Raw genomic sequence first — 21471 nt, forward strand, 5'->3', positions numbered from 1 at the left:
GATGGATTCTCTTCGATTTGGAAAATGAATTTTCGGACCCATAAGAAGTTGTCGACAATAGAGAAAGTGAAAATGGATAAGTGAAAAAAAAGGAATAGATATTGTTAACGGTCATGTCAGCTTGCGGTTACAATGTTAATGATAGCTAATAGGTCAGTAACCGTAATGTAATAATTCGATAATGTTAGTGATCATATAGTATTATTTTTCTAAATTTGATGACCAAAGCGCAATTTAAACCATACATAAATGGTTTAACTTGTAATTTACCCAAGAACTCAAAACACACTGCGTCAGTATAAAAAAAATTAAAATTTGAACATATTAAAGATTTTATATTTAAAAAAATTACAACGAACAAAAATATTGGAAAAAAAAAATAGGGATATGAATCGACTGATCCGATTGATTTGAACTGAAAAGCGGCAATTCGAACCGTTCAATGCCCGTTCTTTAATCGCCGTTTTTGCTTCTTCATTTTCTTCACAAATAAAAACAAACCCAAAAAGAGACCAAAAAGAAAACCCAAAGTAAAACAAACATGGCGGAGGTACCGCCGTCAGACGGCCAGGTAAACGCCGGCGGAGGGACCGACCCGTTGGCTTCATCTGAGACTATTGGAACGAAACGCCAGAGACGACCCAGCGTCCGTTTAGGCGACATCGGCGGCGACCAAGCTTATGATTCTCATGTCCGAAGACAGTCGTCTTCCGCCGCCGCATCCGTCGCCAAGCAATGGAAACATCAATCCCGCCACCATTCCGTAAATCCCTCAGTAGCCGCCGCGAGTATTAAATTATCCAAGACTCGCGCTTTAACCAATCTCAACACTGACTTCAACGCAAAGAGCCAAACCCTCGATGACGTAAGAGAAGCGAACAACGATACCAACAATTTAGATGGCGTGGCCGTTTCTAGCTGGAGAGTCAAAGATTCTAAGAAACGAGGCTCCGCCTCGAAGCGGGTCCGCTCCAATTGGGTTTCCAACAGTAATGTGGATGCCGAGGAGAAATACAGTGGCGGTGAAGACAACGACGATTTCGACATGGAGAACTCCGAAAGCCCCTTGAAAGAACAGAGTCATGTTCATTCTTTGGACAATTTGGGTATCGATGGCAAAGAAAGGCAAGTTCTTTATCATGAAAATAATCGAAGAAGGCCAATTCGAACTAGGGTTTCTGATAGAACTGAGTTTTCTGGGCCATCAGATACTAACTTAAGGCGGTGTGAGGAAGACAGCGTTAGAACCTGGTTGGATACTTTGGGTCTAGGACGATACGCCCCTATTTTCGAGATCCATGAGGTAGATGATGAGATTCTGCCATTGTTGACACTGGAAGATTTGAAGGATATGGGAATAACTGCAGTTGGCTCAAGAAGAAAACTCTTTTGTGCAATCCAAAAGCTCGGTAAAGGCTTTTCCTAACATTTTCTTGTTTTCATCATTGTTATAAGATTTTTGAAACCAGAATTTTATCTTCTTTTTTGATGTAGTGAAGGTAGGAGAATTTGTAGGAGAATTTTGAGTCTGGTGCAAAATTTTTTTTTTGCTGTGCAATTTGCTCATGGTGAACTAAAACAATTATTGAAAACTTTTAATGGAAAACATTGAGAGATTATTAGCTTTTCTTGTTCTTTTGGTTAAAGGAAAGTGCTTTCACAAAATAAGGCGATTTCTAATCATATTCTTATGGTTTTCTTAGTTCTTCTTGATTATGAAATGGAATGTATCTTTGCATTTACACTATTTTACCCGAACCGTTTTACGATCTTTCAAATATATGGGAAAACTTTAAAAGAAACGAGCATATACACATGTTGGATGCATACCTGTATCCGTCACTCGCGATGTAGCAATCACTTAACATGTGTTTCTTTGCTCTGCTTGTTGAGGATTCTGTATTTAATAAGTTGTTTCCTCTTGAAACTGTTTGTTTTGAATTTATCGTAAGATACTTGCACTCTATCTGTACATACTGTGATCCTTGTGCATATGCACTTTAACCTAATCATATAGAACTTCCTCTTAACATGCTAATTGTGTTTTTAGGATCAATATTAATGTCTGAATTTCTGTTTCTTTGCCTTCGTTTTGTTCTGTGTATACATCTTTAGTTGGAAACCTCATGTATACATTCCCATAGTTGGAGCATTTCTGTATCTTGTGTTGATAACTTGCATAACACATCATGCCTAAAATTCTACATATATGTATATATATGGCATGAATGCACATAAACAGTAGTGCTTAAAAGAGAAAGCAGAGTTCGAACCTGAAACTCGATATTTCCTATGCTGGATAAGGTAAACTTGCTCATATGTTTTTGTTTTATGGTTCATAATTGCAACACATTGTGGAACATTCTAAGGAAATGGCATGGAAGAGATGTAGGTCATGCATGAAAGATAAGAGCCAGTAAGGATAGCCAAAGGAGACTGCCTAAAAAACCCCATTAAAATGGATACTTCAAACAAAACCCTGTTTGGGGGTTTTAGGCAAGTCATCCTTGGCTACCTTACAAGGCTCTTTAATCTCCATACAAGACCTCGCTTCCTCGTTTTGCTGCTAATGAAAGCATTGAGAAAGCCTCTATTTATAGCCACTGAAAACTGGAGGATTCCAAGGCCTCTGTAGACTGTAAATTAGCTAATTCATGGTCCTAAAGATTTGCATTTCTCGACACATAGCCAACGTTCAATCAACGTGGACATTGTTGACAGAATATGTTCCCAGTGGACTTGTAGGAAAAGAGAATGTGTGATAAACGTTGGTTTTGGCTTATATTTGTTGTTTTCACCACTGTCCACCATGATTGGAAATCACCCTTGATTTTAAGGTCAAACATATATGTAATTAAAATAAAAGAATTGGATTGGGACATGTTGGATGTTGGTGAACCAACTTGCGGTGAATCAGTTCATTTGATCGACCTTCAAAGACTTCCAAAGGGTGAAAACGATGTTTAATGCAAGTTATTTGAATTTGATAAATTCAAATTATTTTTGAACTCGACCAGCTTGAGTTATCCATTAGCTGAATTCAAATATTGTAATGAACTCCGTGTGTCAGCTTGATGGATAGGGTCGTGCACTAATCACGTTGTGGTTAGAGTTTTTACGAATATTAAATTTGGCTAGGACAAGGAGTGTCTGTCTTTGAATAAAATAGTTTATTCTGTCTCAAGATTCATCCATTCAATCATATTTGAAATATCACATTTGTAATTAAGACATATTAAAAAAACATAAAAACAATTTTCCATTAATATTTGTATAATTTTATAATTGAATTTGAATATAAATTTTATATTAATTAAGTAATAACTTAACAAAAGAAGATTGTTTTTTAACTTTGACCCGGTTCTTTCCTATTATTCATATTTCCCAATTTATCCAACAAGTCAAAAATCAAATATGCCATTTTTTAATTTCAGGTTCAATCCCTAGATATTTGAGTTTTAATCCTTTAGTCATCAGTGGCAGTGCTTCTATAATTGACAACAATAATTTAATTTGATTTTAATCCCTATCCGTCATTAGCTGGGATGTGAAATACCATTGTCTCAATCAATAAACATTTGGGGTAAATTTGTTCCAATTTGACTTCAACATCACATCATTTTCACAAATACTGCTTTGGCATAATTTTATTTAACAATTCATATTCCAGGCTTCTCCAGTTCAAAAGTTTTTTCCCCCCACACTTGTCTAAATCCCTCACTTGCTTTCAACTTTTATGCTGTTTGGGGTCTCATATGAAATAACTGGTTGACATACAAATGTAAAGTCAACTATTCACCTCAATGATTAAATTGATTAAATCATTTTGTTTTTTTTATTAATTTTCTATTTTTATCAATTTTAAATAATTTATTCAAAAATTAACTTAATCCTTTTGTCCAAATTAATATATCAATTAATTTTTAATTCAATTAGTAGTATCTAATTCCAATAACTTTGCTTTTTATGTAGTAAAAGAATGAAAAGGCAAAAAAAAAAAAAACCCACGCTTTTTTATTTTGTTAAAGGACAACTCTCTTACTCTTTGTAAATTAGATATGTGTCAAAACCATTTTTTTTGCAAAAGGGGTCGACTTTGATTTTGAAAACGAAAACGAACATGGGAGTCGCCATCGATCATTTTTATGAGGTGTGATCGGGTCACCTCGTAATAGTTGTTTTTGAATAAACGACTTGATTTATTAAAACAACGATTTTGGTCCACAAAATTTAGAAAGATGGGTTCGGGAGTCGGTTATGTACGAAGAAGGATTAGCACCCTCGTAACGCCTTGGTACCTAGTTGATTAATTAATGTCTTAGTGTCAAAAATTAAAAACTTTGAAGAGATTTAAAATACGATCCTTTGTTAAAATATTAAAAATTTTCGAGAAATGAGCATATTTCACGTTAATCAAGAAAGAGAATTACATCCCGTAAGTTAGGACACAATGTCTTAAACCCCGATACGAGAATAAATGCCAACAAATTTACTTATTTGGAAAATATTCGATTATCTCAGTTTTAGAAAAGGAATCATGTCCCGTAAGTTAGAACACGGTTTTTTATTAATTCCTGAGATTGTTAAAAAAAACTTATGTTTAAAAAGGATTCATGTATTCGGATTTATCGAAAAAATCGAAAACCCGTAAGTTAGGGAACGACTTTTCGAATCTCAAAAATATGACATATCGTTTATTTAAAAAATTTATGTATTGAGTAATGATTAATGTAACACGAATTGGTAGAAATAAAGTACGGTGTTAATATGCATAACAAAATAATAAATACGATAATGTAAATAAAAATAATACGAGCAAAAACAAAATAAGTTTTAAAAAAGACAAACCAATTATATATATAATAAGTAAATAAACAAATAAAAATTAAAACATTTTAAAAATAATAATGGACACATAAATGAATAAATAAAGAAATATTAAGAAAAACAGTTTAATAATGATAATAATAATAATAATAATAATAATAATAATAATAATAATAATAATAATAATAAATAAAAATATAGAAATGAAATGAAAATATAAAAATATAAAAAAATACGATAAAAAATGAAGACAATTTTAAATACTAAAGCACCAAGAAATAAAAACTATGTATTTAAATGGATAAATAAAATAGTAAAATATATAATATAAATCTATATATATAAGGAAAATAATAATAGTAATAATAATATTACATTAATTAATTTAATAATAAAATAGCAAAAATAACAAAAAAAGGACTAAATTGAACTTTAAAACAGAAATTTGGGGCAAATAAAAAACAAATAAAAAGGCAAAGGACCAAGTTGAACGCGCGAATAACAAGGAGGGACCAAATGGGAAATAATCCCCACCCTCCAAAACGCACAGCTTCAAGGTGGACCGAATTGAGAGCCGAAATAAATTATAGGGAAAAATTAAAAAATGAAAGAAATTTAATTGTAAACAAATAAAAAAGCGGAAGGGCAAAAAGTACAAATAACCCATCAAGCAAAAACACGCGGATCCTCCTAGGCAAGTCGGGTCAACGCGCGGATTAAAGGCCAAATGACGCCGTTCGCGGTGGCCGAAAAACACAAAAAACCCCTTTTTTGCTCTTTTTTCGAGTAGAACCCCGATTTGGGGTTGAAATGCCCTAAAAAAACCCTACAATTCCAGAAATAAAACAAAGGGAACCTTTCGGTTTTGTCTTCTCCGATTGCAAGAAAGGTAAAAACTTTTTTATGTTTTTGAATATATATATGTATGCTATATTCAAATTAAACATGCGAAAAAAATGGACATATACCTCTATAAAAAAAAAAGACTAGTTTTCAATATTTCTTTCTCTTTTTTTGCTTGAATCTCTTTTTTTGTATTAAAAAAAAACCGAGAGCTACAATATTTTTTTCTTCATGGCTTATATAGCCATTTATAACTTATTTTTTTAAATCTATTTGTCACTTCTGTTGCAGGCAAGTGGGCGGTGGCGACAGAGTTGGTGCGGCGCTGACGGAGGTGGCAGAGTTGGTGGTGGCAGGCTAGGGTGTGGCGCGGCTATGATTAGGGTTTCTGTTTAGGCTTTAGGTTTTGTAATTGAATTGGGTTTAATTGGATTGGGTTTGGTTTTTAAAAAAAAACTGAATTGTTTTATTAGGCTTGTATTTAGGACTCCCTTTTTTATTTGTCTTGGGCCTGGACAAATTGGGCCTACTACAATATGTATGGCTAAGTCTAATGCTTTACCATAAATGTTCATTTTTTTCCTTATAAAACAAAAAAAAAATTTACAACTTAAACACTGAATTTATTAAATGTTAATTTTAATTAAGAATTACTTATTTCACAGAAAATGACTTGAGAAAAATATGTTATGTATTTCATGTGTTTATTTCATGGAAATCAGTTTAATCAATGGAAAAATAATCTCCTTCTTTTGTAAATTGATTTACCTTAATTTTGTGAAAAGCGTAAGTTATTTTCTGGAAAAAAAACTCATTTATGAATAATTTTTATATAAAATTAACTTAAATCAAGCCTAATATTATTACATTAAGAATATTATTATTACATTAATAATATTTTTATTTTAATTGTTAAAATACTTTAAAATATTAAAATATTAATATCGAATATTATGATGTTTAATATTATTAAACATTCATAAGTAATTATTTATATTTTATAATATAATAAATTATTGTTATAATTAATATGATTTATTATTTTAATAATTTATTTAATATTACAATTTTATTTTAAAATAAATTTGAAAAATAATAATTTTAAATTTTTATTAATATTCTTAATGTATTATTGATAATATTTATATTATTATTTTAATATATAAACATGGGTATCTGTTTAAATTATGCTTAACTCCATTTATCCCTTCCAACTCTAATTTTTCACTATCTATGTAATATATATAAATTTTAAATTAAGTTTTAATTAGCCATTGTTTAATATTAAGTTTAAATATGATATGTTTGGCCAAAAAGTTTATATATGGTATTAATTATTATAAAATATCATTTTATTATAAAATAAACTTCAATTTTCAGAAGGAAATATTACTATAATATTTTGTAACAAATATTTATGATGCGTTTGTTTCACTAATAACAACTTTTATAAATCGATTTTAGGAAAATTTGTCAAATAACGAAAAATATTTTACGTAAAACCATCAAAATACAAAAACAAAAATCAGCTTTTCCAAAAATTAATCTAGTAATCTAGTTCTTAGAAATCATTTTTGGAAGTTATTTTCAATGAAACAAATGTAACCTAAAGTAGTTGTATGATTTACGCCTTAATTGAAACAACTGAGAATTAATATTTTCAGCAATTTAAATCTTTAAATGTGTTTAATAATCTATAATTTATAAAAACCATATGATAATATCTTTTTTATGAAACAAATGTATAAAATGATAAGTAGATAAAAAAAATTAACCATCGCTTAATAGAGAATATTTTTAATTTAATTTATTTTTTAGGTTTAAAATATTGTTTTGTTTAAAATAATGTGAAATGTTTTTTTTAAATTATATTTACCAAACCGTCTATTATATTTTAAAAATTTTATAACTTAAATTTAATACTCTTAATTTCCAACACTTAAAATTTTATTTTATCAAACACCTCCTTAATTAGAATAAATTGTCAAATCACTTCTTTTTATTTGTTTAATTTGTAAGGTAAGTTAGTTATGATCTATGATTTGCTGCATATTTCTATTTAGGTAAAAGTAATATGAAGGTGTTGCAAGGTTAGGTTGTATTTTGTCCCTTTTACTAGAAAAAATAAGTAAATTAATTCCTATAGGTTAGATCAAATAATAAATTAGTATTTTTTGTTAAAAGCTTTATTTATTTCTATTGTTAAAAAGCGCCTCAGTATATGTCAAAGATGAGGTATACATGGCAAATGACACATTACATGTCATTGTTTGGTTATTCTGTCAACCATGTTAGTTTTTAATAGTAAAAATAAATGAAAATTTTAACATAAAAAAAAGGTCAGTTTACTCTTTGATCTAATGAATAATGATTGATTTGTTTATTTTTTTAGTAGAAGTGGTAAAATCTAATCTAATACTTAGTATAGAAGCCTCCATAATATTTTTACCTTATACGTATATCCATCTTCAACCTATAAAATAAAAGAAAACACACTTAAGTATACTCAAACTCAGATCCTCTTGATTATTACAATAATAACGATACCAATTGAACTAAGGCTACTACGAATCTGACTCCAAACTCAAGCTTATTTATTACCCATTCTTAAAATTTGATGATACAAATCATATTTCCAATTCAATCTCTTTTGCTTACTTGTCCAACCTTTTTTATTTTCTTCTTATTATTTTGGACACAACATTGTTAGCAGTATTGGACACATAGACATGGTCACCTACAGGCATTACTTGTTCGAAGGGTCGCAATGGCTGTTACCACGGCGGCCTAAATACCCAAATGCAGTCCCCGCCGCCACACCGGATAGCATCAGCGACATCAGAAACTGCAGTAATCCGAATATCAATATCAAACAAACATCTGACGTTAACAAAAATCGTATTTCAATCTCATGGATTTGTTTAAAACCAACATTATACCATATCGTGAAGGAACAACAAGTGATTAGTAGGATTCAAGCCATGGCGGCCAAAGAAGAACACGAACGACAAGAAAAGCAAAGCGAAACCGCAAGTGAAGGCATTTGCAAACGCCAGGAACCTGAAAAACCAGGTGATTTTACCATTAGCAGTTGAGCAGTTTCGAGAAATTTTGAGGGCAATATATTGTAATAATCCCGGGCTTCTCATTTCTTACTTGAAAGCCGAAGAATAGCTACCGGTTTCTTTGGAAGTGACGGTCGTCCATGTGGCGGCAAATGCGGTGGTGTCGCAATCATCCGCCAGCAAATTTGTGCAAAGAGGAAAAGATGGTGGGTATTGAGACGTGGCTTTTCTAGATTCGAGTTAATTAAGTCGATGAGTCTTAATTTTTCGAATTGAATGAAATGCTCAAATTACATTAAAAAATTAAACATGTCAAATTAATTAAAATTTTATTACAAAATAATTAAATTATTATTTTGACTCAAAATTATTATTTTAAAAATTTAAAATTTTAACTTTCTTTATATTTCTTTATTTTTAAAAATTAAAATTAAAATTAAAAATTAAAAATATAAATTTTAAATTTTTATAAATATTTTGAATTTTAATTTTTAATTTTTGTTGAGAGAGATCAATTTATTCATTTTTCAAAATTGACAGGGACTAAGAGGGTATTTACACAAATATGTTATTCAATTTGTAAAATTCAACTCGACTCGAAATCGAAACTCAAATTACTTATTTGAATTGACTCGAATAACTTGAACAACTCGCTTCGATTATCTTAACGTTCGATTTTTTTAAATCAAATCGAATTTTACTCGCTCTTATTTTTCATTTCGACTTAAAAAGAAACAGACAAAAAAAATAGAGATGAATGATATAGAGGAAACTTATGCATATGTTAAGTTTAAGCTTCAAAATAAAAAATAGTGGCGTCTCAACTGTCAATCTTGAACAAAATTTCTTTAAAATTGGATCGTGAGTGGAACTACTTTAATAATTATCTATAAATTAAAATAATTGTTTTATAAAATTTGAGATTTAATCTCTGCAATTATAAAGTTAAATCCATAAACTATTTTGATTTAAAATTATAATTAAATTATTGAAATTGTAAGTATTTTGTGTCATAAATTTTAATTTGTCACGTTGGTTAAGTTATCTTTATGTGATGTGTCGAATGAATTTTAATAGAAGCTACCAATAATAATAATGATTGGACTTAAATTTTAAATTAAAAAAAAGTAAAATGATTGAATTTTAAACTTTTAAAATAAGAGAAGAGTTGATCTCAAAGTCGAAAAAATTCCAAGCATTAACTTAGCTTGAAATTTGAGGTCGAAATTGCCTTGAGCTAGATGGGATGGGATTTATATATTTAAAAAATGTTGAGTTTTATTTGAGATAAATTAACTTGACCTCAATTGATAAAATTATTTATCAAATATAAAATAAACTCCAGTCTCAAATTTAATTACATTGTTGGAGTTGAAATGAAAATTTTCAATATTAATTTAAAATAAAAAATGAATTAAAAAATACTTTTTATTAAGCTAGCTCAAGATAGAGTTTAGCTCACTAAGGAATGAACACCAAATTCAACTCAAAGGAGTGAACCCAAGAGGTAGGCATAGACTTTGAACTCCCAAAATGGAAACATGACTTTTTAAGTTTATTAGATGATTATAAAATTATAAATTAATATAATGAAAATTAACTTGAGTTATTAAATAACATCGATATTATGTGTGTAAAGATGAAGTTAGAAATATTGTCGGAAATAAAATTTTAAAAGATAAAGTTAAAAATAATAGTTTAACAAAAGATTAATTATCAAGTGGTCTAGATTACGAGTGGGTTTGGATGGACGTTTAGTGTAAAAAAAAACGGTGACAGCTAGATTTGATGTTATAACAACACAGTAATGTGAGACAAAAAGTAAATTAAACACATTACACTACATATAAATGTCCATCCAAACCACACTTAACCTTAAAACTTATTTTAGATAGATAAAACTTTCAAGTAACTACGATAACATGAAAAAGGAAAAAAAGAAGTAAAGTGTGTAGCTTTAACATTTAACTTTTAACTGATAAGAACAGTAAAAACAGTTGATGAAATAACTTTTACCCCTTCTAATGGCTGGTATTCAGAAGAAAATGACTTTTGACTTTATAAAGAAAAGTTGGCGAGTTTTTCCTGAAGCTATCTTTTCCCATATGATAAAACTGTGATATATCGATACTCACGAAGAAGGAAAACAAGCAGTAAAAAAAGGCTAAATTTTATTACTTTCGTTTTTGCTACGAAAGGGTGATCAAAGTTTACAAAGACACGCATTGCATCGTCATCATGACCCAAATTAAAATAACTTTTAAACCATGATTTGTCGGGACTTGCCGGCGGAGATGACTGTAAGCACCACTAAACAAATCACTGACAGATACGACAGCACCATAGAAGCGGTCACCTTGTCGCAGTATTTCTTCAAACGGTCGCAGATTTCCGACCAACCAGCATGATTGTTACCATAACGGCCCACAAATCCTATTGCAGTCCCCGCCGCCACGCCGGAAAGAATCAGCGACATCATAAACTGCAATGCCCAACAACACACAGTATTATTATCAAACAAAAGCTGTTGGTTTTCTATACACGTGCATGAAACCCCACATTACCAAATCGTGTAGGAACAGGAAGAAGAAGTTCGAAGGTGTAAAGCGGCCATGGCGGAAGATTAAGAGCACGAACATCAAGGAAAGCGAAGTGAAACCACAAGCGATGGCATTTGCAAACGCGAAGAACCTGAAAAAAAGAGAGGATTTACTGATTTAGCACATGAAAAATTTGGATTTTGTGTTATAATCACGATGAGTTCATCTTACTTGAAGGCAGAGGAATAGGTATATCGAGCATCGAATTGCAAGCCGAAAACCACAACAGTTTCCTTGGCGTTGACAATCGTCCATGTGGCAGCAAATGCAGTCGAAATGGCCACGATTCTCAAACAAATTTGTGCACAAAGGACAAGTTTGTGTGTTTTACGAGGTGGGTTTTGTGGGAGCTTAGCTTCCATGCTTTCCATTGAAAGGGAAATGAAGCTCTTCAAACAAGAAGAAAAGAAAAACAGGGGAATGAATTCGCAGAATAAAATAGAACAAGGGCGTTGCTATAGAAGAAGGACACACAAAGTTAACGAGGGTATTTATAGAAGAAAGAAAAGAAAAAGTGAAGAATCTTTTAGTGCGTTAAAAAAGTTCACCAAAAAACAAAAAATGGTGGTATTTCGGCTTTTAATCTAAAGATTAATACTACAAATGTGGTTTTTATTCTGAAACAAATGAGGTAATTTTTTTTAAATATTAGGTAAAGTGATGGATATGCAATTAATATAGACACACTAGTTCTTTTGACTCTTCACAGATTTTCATGGAAAAAGGCTAAAGTTTTCTGGTGGTGATCATAGACTACGTTACTAAGAATTTGCTACTTGTACAGTAAAGGGGAAGAAGATTTTATGTAAACTTATTCAAATTATTTGTGGAGTGTGACTCATTTCCGGGTCAATATCGTCATGAGGAAAAGCCGACGTCACGACGTGGGTGATGTGTTCCCTATTAAGTTAAGTTTTTTTTTTATATTTAAATTTTGATATTTTTCACGTCAAATTCTAATAACTCTAGAGATACTTTAATCGGATTAGTCCACAAATTTCGGCCCATAAATAAGGCTTTTAGCAACCAAGAGAGATTGATTCAACAACACAATTAAGAGAGAGTTTTGTGGGAACTTCGGAAGAACTTTGTGTTTTGGGTTCAGGTTTATTTTATTTCTCCATCTTGTACTCCTCTTTGATTATTTGTCATTTTAATGAAGTTTTTTTTTTCTCCATGATTTTTTATCCTCTTCAACGAAATTTTTTGATGTAGTATTCGTTCTTGTTCGTTGCTTAATTCAGATTTATCCCTAAAATCATTAACAGTGGTTAATAAAAGAAAAAAAAATCAAGTTTTAATTTTAGAAATTGTATATAATGGGACCAACTCCAAAAGAATTAGTTTTCTTAATGGGTATAAATGCATTAAATAGATTTGGGGTGCTTGAAATTTTAGATTAAATGATTTAACTATTACATTATTCAAATTATTGAATATCTAGATTCAATTTTATCATATGTAATTATTGTATAATATGAGTCTCTAATATTACCATCATCAGTAAGTTAGTAACCGATTCTGTCTTAATTATATTAAGATTTTTCGTCTGTTGTGGCTTTTAGTCTTTTAGACCAATTTCATCTCAAATCTAATTTTGTGATACCAACTCGTTAAAATTGATTTAATGTATTTCACTTTTATAAAATAACAAATAATTTTATTCTTTTTACGTTTTATAATAAAATAGTAAACTTGAAATACATGAAATTTAAATTTTAAATGATTATTATTTTAACCAAAATTATATATATATATATTAAAATTTTTATATATAATTATTTTCACTCTATTTAAAGGATGTATAATAGAATGATTTTAGAAAGAAGTTACCATATTTGGAAGTTTGGCATGGTGGTTTACTTCATTTCTATTTTGTTTTTATTCTGGAAATGAAAATAAAAGAAAAGGAAGAATTAAAGGTTTTACTCTCAATTATATCAACTGAAATTTCTTAAAACAAGTGTGGACTTCATTCTCACCATTTTCTCTGCTTCTTATATTTTGACTCATACTAATATACAGGAAGCTAACCGCTCACTCTCCAATATATTTTGATGGTTTATTGTGTAAGTTTGTGATTCTTTTTATATTTAAAATATTTTGAAAATTGTTATTGAAAAATATTTATAAAAAAAGAACACTTTAATATTTTATTAAATAATATTCAAAAATTATAAAATAAATTTCATTTTATTAAAATATCTAAAAACTTAAAATAAAAATTACTGCACCAAACCAAATCAATATTAGTCTAAATGCTTAATAATCCATTATGATACATTTATACACATTTTGGTGGCTTGCAAACAGCCACACGCATTCCTCTGGATGGAAGACGATGGTTACCTAGCCATAACCGGAATCCTACTTGGTCTTTAATGTGCCATGTGAAGTGGGTAGGTAAGAGCTAAAACGAGATTAAATCTATGATCACATAGTTAAAAAATGAGATGAGTTTTCATAATTAAATATGAAGAGGAAAAAAGTATAAAGTCATAGTGGAAGATGGTAAATAGAACCAACCTATTATCATGATATATATATATATATGTATATATAAAAGCAATTATCCCATGCATTAATAAGTGAGAATATATAATAAAGTGGTCAAAGAATCAATTCCAATCCTTCTTCCTGCAAATGGAAAACAAAAGCCAAGTGGGTTCAATGTGGAAGGTGATAAAGATGAAGTCTAAAGTGACATCTAATTTATGTTGATGAATATACCTATCTAACCACATGGCCCTGAGACCTTCACACATGTAAAGACAACTATGCGAGGAAAGTGTTGATGTAAGGATAGTCAGGCTAGCTTTCGGTATGAGGTATTGTTGGGTTTGGAGAAGGACATGTTGACAAGCAGCGAATGATCCTTGCTGGTTATAAGCTGAGATCTTCATTTTAGGGTTTTTAAGCTTACATTTGCTTTGGATCTTAGCCATTCATGATAGGTATAGTGTCATGACAACACTTGTACCCAAGAATCTGTTCATCCATAAAAAAACAGAAACAAAGAGGGCGGCTTCACCCTTTTGGATTGCTGCATATAAATTTTATTCCACCATGATTTGCAGCTTAGCTGATTTTTTATTTTTTATTATATAATTATAATTTATAAGTATCCTTGTCTATTTTACTATCTTCATCTCTTTCGATATCTACTTTCACTTATTTCAACTATTTCATTTAACATTTACACATATATATAATTATCAACTATTTATTATAATATAAAACAAAAATTCATCACAATTTTAGGTAGGTGAACTTTTTTATAGTTGATAATTATAAATTAAATTATCACAGTTTTAATTAAACAAATCTAAATTATTTTATACATAAAATTGATTCAAATGAAAATTTAATTTTACCTAATTTTTTTATTAAAAGTATTTATGTCATCCATTCAAAAAATTATTTATCTCGAATCATGTATTCATCGTCCCAATTATGGTTTGGGTTCGAATCACGTTGTTGTTAGTACTTTGCCATTTTCTTATAATTTACAAAAAAAAATATTTATGACAATATTTTTTTTAGATTTAAAATTCAATTTAAATTAAAACTCCATTTGAGAATAGCAAAAATCATTTAAAAAAAACTCTTTTGGCGGGAAAAAGAAACCATTGTTTGTTGGACTCTTCCCTTTATAGAGTTTTTTTTTTCTTCATAGTTCAATTTGGCAATCTTGTTTTTCTTCTTTAATTACTGGGTTTAGGGTTTGATCAAGAAGATGAAACACCTTGATCGGATTCTAAAGGAGTTAGAAGAATGTAACACGGAACAAGACTCCTCGGGCATTACGCTCTCGCTGAAACCAGACAATCTCACTCGCTTGGTTGGCAGCATCGCCGGTCCCCTCGGCACTCCTTATGAAGGAGGCTCCTTTCAGATCCATATCGCATTGCCTGGTTTATTCTCAATTCTTAGATCTTATTGTCTACTTTGATGGGGTTTGTGTTGTGTGAAGTGATAAATTAATGGTCTTACATGTGTAGTTGGCTGATAGATTAAGTTGAATTTAGCCTTGTTTAATTGGATTAGATCATTAATTACTGATATTGGTGAATTCATGCTGTTTGGCAGGTGCATACCCATACGAACCTCCCCGAATGAAGTTTATTACCAAAATTTGGTAGTACAAAATTTGCATCATCTTATTTAGTCTGCATATTTCATTTTCATTTGTTGATTGATTTGGATAGTTGAGTTGATTTTCTAGTAATGTAGTACAACTGATGTGCCTGTGATTGATAATCCACTGAACTCTGTACTTGGGAATGGCCTACGGAGAGATATATGCATGTTGTGGAATCCTAGTTTCAATTGGTACAAACTGCTTCGTTTATCAGATGCAAAACTTTGTCGAATTTGATACATAAGCAAGATGCATAAACATGACCTTTCAAACGATTAAGTTCTGGTTTTGATAAACTCTTGAAAACTTGCTTATGTTCTGTAACCTACCCAAGGCACCCGAATATTAGCAGTCAAAGTGGGGCGATGTGCCTGGATATATTGAAGGACCAGTGGAGCCGTGGAGTCCGTCTTAAAACGGCTCTTCCTTCCGTCCAAGCTTTGCTTTCTGCTCCTGAACTCCGTGATCCTCAAGATGCTCTAGTAGCACGACAGGTTCGGTTTGCTCAGTGTGTTTTCCTATGTTCTGTAACAAAAATTTCCTTTGTTTTTACCAAGCCTCATTTATATATGCAGTAGCTTGTAGATGAAGAAACCTATATATGTTCTCAGGACAGCTTTAGTGACCCTTTTTTAATCCATTTCATTGCAGTATATTTGTAAGTATCAGACATTCATCGATACAGCTCGTTCCTGGACAGAAAATTTTGCCAGGGTGTCTTCTTTAGGGGTTGAGGAAAAGGTTTGTATTATTTATTCATCCGGATACTCATAGAAGCAAGAAAATACATTCCAGCAAAGTATGCTTCGAGTTAGTTTCGGTAGCGGACTAATGTCGACAATCTTATTTATTTTTATCAGACGGGAACAGATGAAACGGCTTGTCGAAATGGGTTTTGCCGATGATTTGGTGAGAAGTAGTCTGGCAGCCATTGGCGGTGATGAAGGCTAAGCTCTTGAAGGACTTTTGACCTGGTGATCTGTGGTGGAGCTGCCAACTTAGTAAATTTTCATCTACCGAGTGAATCTGAATACTATAGATTACACAGGATTATATTTGAATAAAAGCTGTTAAGTATTGTCTGAGGTTATGAGACTTTGCTTATCAACTTTTGCTGGATTACATGGTGTTAAAGTTTGCTTTCTTGAATGATTACTTGCGTGCTAAGTCTCATGATCATTCAATTTCTTCAAAGTTACATCTATGCTATTATTTTATATATTCTGTTTTTTTTTCATGTTTTTATATAATCTACACTATTATTAAACTGTTGATTGAGTTGGTGTCATTGGTTAATTGGGTATCAATTCAATCGGGAATAGACTAATTTACTCTTTCTATTAAATTATTACTAAAATTATTTTAATGGTGTTTTTATTTTTTCATACTTTTATATAATCTTTAAAGAAAAAATTACGTAACACCCACTCTCTAATATCTCTACTTCATCATTCATGTTTGGTGTCTATGAAAATTTTTAAGAATTTTGAGCATAATAGTAGGGTTTTATGACAAAGGACTAAATTGTAAGAAAATGAGAATTTCTCTCCTGTTATGATGATGGTGGTGGCGTTGGAGCATGGAGAGTATTACTTCCATACAAATATCTCCTTTAATTTAATTAATTGAAATATTAATATATCTTATAATAAAATATTAATAAGATAACAATAAAATATTTCATCAATTATATTTCAACATCAAATATTCATCAAGTATCATCATGATAATTTTTTGATTGAGAAATGATTATTTAACTCTCAATATTTACTTTTTGTAAAATTGCAGTTTAGTCTCTTATTTTTCACCTTTTCAATTTGCTCTCAATTTACCAATTTATTTCACCCTTTAGTCCTTCCCCCTTGAAGTCCTTCCCCCTTTGGGGTATTTACACATCTAGTCCTTCAAATTTTCCATATTTGTATTTTGACCCCATAATTTTGAATATTTACATTAAAGTCACAACACTTTCATATTTTTATAATTTAGTCATTACCTTAAATTAATACATCATATTATACTTCTTGATTCAATCTTCTTTGGTATCCCATGTTATTTACTTATACCTTATTTCACTAAGAATCTATCACATACTATTTACAATTAAGAAGGTTTTCGGATGTTACAAATTAAAATTAACGTATCCAATGATTAAACACATGTTAAATGGATTTATAATTGATTTCTTTACCACTACATTAGTAATTATTATTGAGTAAATTTTAAATATATATATATATATATAAAATGTTTTCTCTCATCCAAAGATAAATATAATATCTTTGATTGAGTTGGTGTCATAAGTCAATTTAATATTTTAATTTTATAATTACATTTTTAATATTTATTTTTCTTTCACCAATATGATAATTTTTAATGTATTATATATATAACAACCCAAAAAGTTAGTGGTGTTGAAAATGGTAATTTGAATTTCTATTTTTTTTGGTGATCGAGTTAGTAAATATTATTAATATTTACAAGGGTATTACAGTATTATAATTTTAGTTATCTGAAAAGTTAGACAAGGTATAAGTGACTTAGATTTTGGATAAGTAAATTTGTCGAATTAGTGATCAATTAAGGTATAGGGATAAAAGTTAATTTCTATAGATTTGAATTATTATTGAGGCTTCAAATGACAATTAGTCATTTTTAAAAGGTAGTGGTCGGTGGTGAGTGGGTGAGAGTGTGTGGTCTATGTTTGTTTTAATTAAAGTAATATAAAACATTAAATAATAATAATAATAATAATAATAATAAAGATGGAAAGAAGAGGAAGATGGTCATCATCATCTTTCTTTTAACCGTATCACCAAAAGAAAAAGGAGAGAGAATTTGCATGTTGAAGGAAACAAAGGATTTAGCTTGTTTAAGAGTTGTATCCTCAAGCTCGGTAATTTTTGTAAGCTCTCCTCTATCCTTAACTTTGTTGTAAAGAAAAATGATGATGGATTGTGGGTGGTAGGCGTAACTGTGGGTTGTAGAGAAGAAAAGCTCTTTGATTAGTTGTAAAATTTTTCTTTGATGTTAGTAGAATTTGGTTATTTTTCTTGTGGATGCCTTTATCTTTGATTATATTATGGTTGACTATGTTTAGCTAACAAGGAGGTAGAAGGTCTAAGCAGCCAAGGGAATGCCAGAATTGTGTAGATAGATTTTATCTTGGGGAATTTTCTTGTGAGTTTCTTTAAACTCGTATTGTTATTTTTATGCAAAAAAAAAAAAGAAGTTCTATTAAATTAGCATTGATGTTTCGGTTTTGATTTAATGGTTGAAAATGTTTACTGCCTAGTATTAGTTAGATTCGTTTATTGTAAAAATTAATGCTGTCCGAAATTTGAACAAATTAATGGTTCTATTTTCATGACGATTGGGGGCTGTAAAGACAGTCCCATTCGTTGCATTATGCTGTCCAGTTTTAGGACCAATTAATTGAGTTATTACAGGATTAAAAAGCATGGATTTTTGCTGTCTTGTGCTGTCCAAAATAGGACAAATTGAATGTGTTTGTGAGTGAGTTTTTCAAAGGAAACTTTGTAAATTCTCATGTTTAAATTCTGATGTTTGCATGCAGGTAAGTTACGGTTATAGGGGTTGAGTGTAGTAGCTAAAATATTATGTTATTCTTACTAAGTTTCGGTTGTTAGTAGTGAAGTAAAAATTGGACAAGTAAATGCTTAAATGACTGCTGGAAACTGCAGCTTGAAAACCCATTGTTTCAGCATGTAAATGCTGATTTGAATATGTTGTAATATGTGGAGGAATTGGTCTGCCGCATGTTTGAAATAAAAGAAAACGATAGTTGTTAAATATTAGTTTTTGTTGCTGATCGAATGAGTTAAATTCATTGTTCAAGGGGCTGTAAATTGGTGTTAATTAAGCTGTTCGGATGGGTGTAATAAAACAGTCTGAATGTGATGTTATTAAGCTGATTTAATGTTGAAGATTTGTTGATGTCCAGAGCATAAGTTAAAGCTATATAAAACTGAACCTTTGTAATCCGAATTGAATGCTGGAAATTCAGTATATTTATTCTTTTGTTTTAAATGTTACGAGTTGTTGTGTTAAATGAAGGAACATATTGGTCGTCATTACTTGCGGTCCAATGATGGAAATTTTAGCATATAATTTCCTACCTGAATTAACCGTTACTGAGCTTGAAATTTATCTATTCGAATGTGTTATCTTCACTGTCCAATTTGCTGTTATTTATACTAATATATTGAGTTAACTAAGTCGACCAATTTGATGTTATATGTAGTGTTAATGTTTGAACATAATAATGTTGTTCAATGTGTATAAAAAGGGTAGTCCATTTTGTGCATAATGGGGTGGTCTGAATAAATGTATTAAAATATTGTTCGAAATTGCATGTCTAATTATTATTTGAAGCTTAATATTAAATTTGCTATTGTCTGAGAATACATATTAAATTTTTGCTTGGAAGTGTGTAGTTAGGAAACTATCGAATTAATGTGCTAAATTGATTAATCGAATTATATGCTTGGTTGTTGTCTCATCAGTTAGATTATGTTGATCGAATTTGGTTTACCATTACGGGTTGAATGCTTGGTAGAATAATTATGAATAATGTTAGGAAGAATTAAATGCAAAAGAAGTTGAGTTGAATATGCAATTAGTAAGTTTGTGATTATGTAAATGTAAGCGATGATTCAAGGTTTAATTGAATTTTTGAGTTTACAGGTCAAGAATTTGAAGCTGACAACCAGTCGGTACGACTACAAATGAGATATGAAAGGATTATATTATTATGATATCATTTAACATATTAACTGCTTATCACTACACCAAAACAGGTCTTTAGCGGCGTTTTTAGGCCTTTAGCGGCGCTTCCAAAAGCGCCGCAAAAAAGGCCGCTAACGAAAATGACGCAAACGTTTGCGGCGTTTACAAACAAAAATGCCACTAAAGACCATGTTCTTTAGCGGCGCTTAGAAAAAAAACGCCGCTAAAGACCATGTTCTTTAGCGGCGCTTAGAAAAAAACGCCGCTAAAGAACATGGTCTTTAGTGGCGCTTTTTCACAAAAACGCCACTATTTTTAGGATTTTTTTATATTAAATTTTTTATTTTTTCAGCCCTCCTGTAGCAACAAATCAAAAGCAAACAGATCTAAACCAGCTAAAAGCAATAAATTTATATAATATTCCAAATTAAACGAATAAAAATAATATTAATATCAATAAATAAAAGTGAATTCATATTATTTTTGCAAAAATGTTAAATTTTAAAATATTTATGTAATACACTATGACGGCGGAAGTTGTGGATCAAACATCTTCATCATAATCAAGTCAGTCTTGAGTTCGTCGTACTTTTTGCTCGCTCGCTTCTCGCCGCAACCTCTGCTTCCCTAGCCGCCGCCACGCTTCCTCATTGCCGCCTCTGCTTTAAGTTGTACCGAGTTCTTCATATTTCCTTTGAACCTCAATCGTGGTCGCTTGCATCCGAGCCATCCGGTCTTTTAACCTCTCGAACTTCACTTGAGCTCGACTCCCAAGCCATGTATTGGTGCGAGCCGGATCCAAAATATTGGGTTGGGCTAACAAAATATCCTTGAAATCGAACCCGACCATACCTTTCAGGACCCAAAACTTCAGTAATAATCCGGTTATCAATGTCTTCGCTATCTTCGACGACATGAAAAGCCTTTGAAGCCTTGGTATCAACGGAAAATACCGCAAAATCTTGACTGGCTTCTTCCGTGACTGTGCATCATTTTCATCGTCTGCCCATCTTCGTGTTTCTACTTATCCAACGTGATCGCCACATACATGACAAAGACTGTTGGTTTCTCCGACGCCTAATACAACATGCAGTCATTTGGGCAACTATGGATTTTGTTATACCCAAGGCCTAAATCTTTTATCATTTTCTTCATATCTTTGCATGACCGAGGGATTTTTGCAAACGGAAACATTTCTGTCAAAAACTCTAACAGCATTGTCAACGAGTTTCCGGTCCACCCTCCC

General features: G+C 30.8%; 3 protein-coding genes and 1 long non-coding RNA gene across 4 annotated transcripts; 3 read left to right on the forward strand and 1 right to left on the reverse strand.

Annotated features, from left to right (window-relative positions):
- The first annotated feature begins 357 nt into the window (after positions 1 to 357).
- On the forward strand, positions 358 to 1625 carry LOC105802126 (uncharacterized). Its single transcript, XM_012633589.2, has one exon. The coding sequence runs from the start codon at positions 542 to 544 to the stop codon at positions 1424 to 1426; it is 885 nt and encodes a 294-aa protein (XP_012489043.1). The 5' UTR covers positions 358 to 541; the 3' UTR covers positions 1427 to 1625.
- A 9258-nt stretch (positions 1626 to 10883) lies between these two features.
- On the reverse strand, positions 10884 to 11806 carry LOC105802125 (CASP-like protein 1F1). Its single transcript, XM_012633588.2, has 3 exons — positions 11507 to 11806; positions 11300 to 11426; positions 10884 to 11217 (listed from the first exon to the last, which is right to left on the reverse strand). Exons 1-3 carry the CDS (start codon positions 11704 to 11706, stop codon positions 10996 to 10998), a joined length of 549 nt encoding a protein of 182 aa, XP_012489042.1. The 5' UTR covers positions 11707 to 11806; the 3' UTR covers positions 10884 to 10995.
- A 3131-nt stretch (positions 11807 to 14937) lies between these two features.
- On the forward strand, positions 14938 to 16655 carry LOC105802124 (ubiquitin-conjugating enzyme E2 27). The gene is made up of 5 exons (XM_012633586.2): positions 14938 to 15249; positions 15425 to 15473; positions 15811 to 15970; positions 16128 to 16217; positions 16337 to 16655. The coding sequence occupies exons 1-5, from the start codon at positions 15072 to 15074 to the stop codon at positions 16379 to 16381; spliced, it is 522 nt and encodes a 173-aa protein (XP_012489040.2). The 5' UTR covers positions 14938 to 15071; the 3' UTR covers positions 16382 to 16655.
- Positions 16656 to 18249: 1594 nt separating this feature from the next.
- LOC128034612 (uncharacterized) lies at positions 18250 to 19484 on the forward strand. The gene is made up of 2 exons (XR_008190715.1): positions 18250 to 18381; positions 18577 to 19484. It is a non-coding gene; the product is annotated as an uncharacterized LOC128034612 (long non-coding RNA).
- The last annotated feature ends 1987 nt before the right edge of the window (positions 19485 to 21471 follow it).

Source organism: Gossypium raimondii, chromosome 11 (genome assembly GCF_025698545.1).
Source record: "Gossypium raimondii isolate GPD5lz chromosome 11, ASM2569854v1, whole genome shotgun sequence".
NCBI classification, from domain to species: Eukaryota; Viridiplantae; Streptophyta; class Magnoliopsida; order Malvales; family Malvaceae; genus Gossypium; species Gossypium raimondii.

Bases quoted from the DNA above. Each gene is read 5' to 3' on its own strand.
- LOC105802126 (XM_012633589.2), top strand. From the start codon at position 542: ATGGCGGAGGTACCGCCGTCAGACGGCCAGGTAAACGCCGGCGGAGGG.
- LOC105802125 (XM_012633588.2), bottom strand. From the start codon at position 11,706: ATGGAAAGCATGGAAGCTAAGCTCCCACAAAACCCACCTCGTAAAACA. The intron at 11,427-11,506 runs GTAAGATGAACT...TCTTTTTTTCAG, and splicing joins ACCTATTCCTCTGCCTTCAA to GTTCTTCGCGTTTGCAAATG. The intron at 11,218-11,299 runs GTAATGTGGGGT...TGGGCATTGCAG, and splicing joins TCCTGTTCCTACACGATTTG to TTTATGATGTCGCTGATTCT.
- LOC105802124 (XM_012633586.2), top strand. From the start codon at position 15,072: ATGAAACACCTTGATCGGATTCTAAAGGAGTTAGAAGAATGTAACACG. The intron at 15,474-15,810 runs GTAGTACAAAAT...AACCTACCCAAG, and splicing joins AAGTTTATTACCAAAATTTG to GCACCCGAATATTAGCAGTC. The intron at 15,971-16,127 runs GTTCGGTTTGCT...ATTTCATTGCAG, and splicing joins ATGCTCTAGTAGCACGACAG to TATATTTGTAAGTATCAGAC.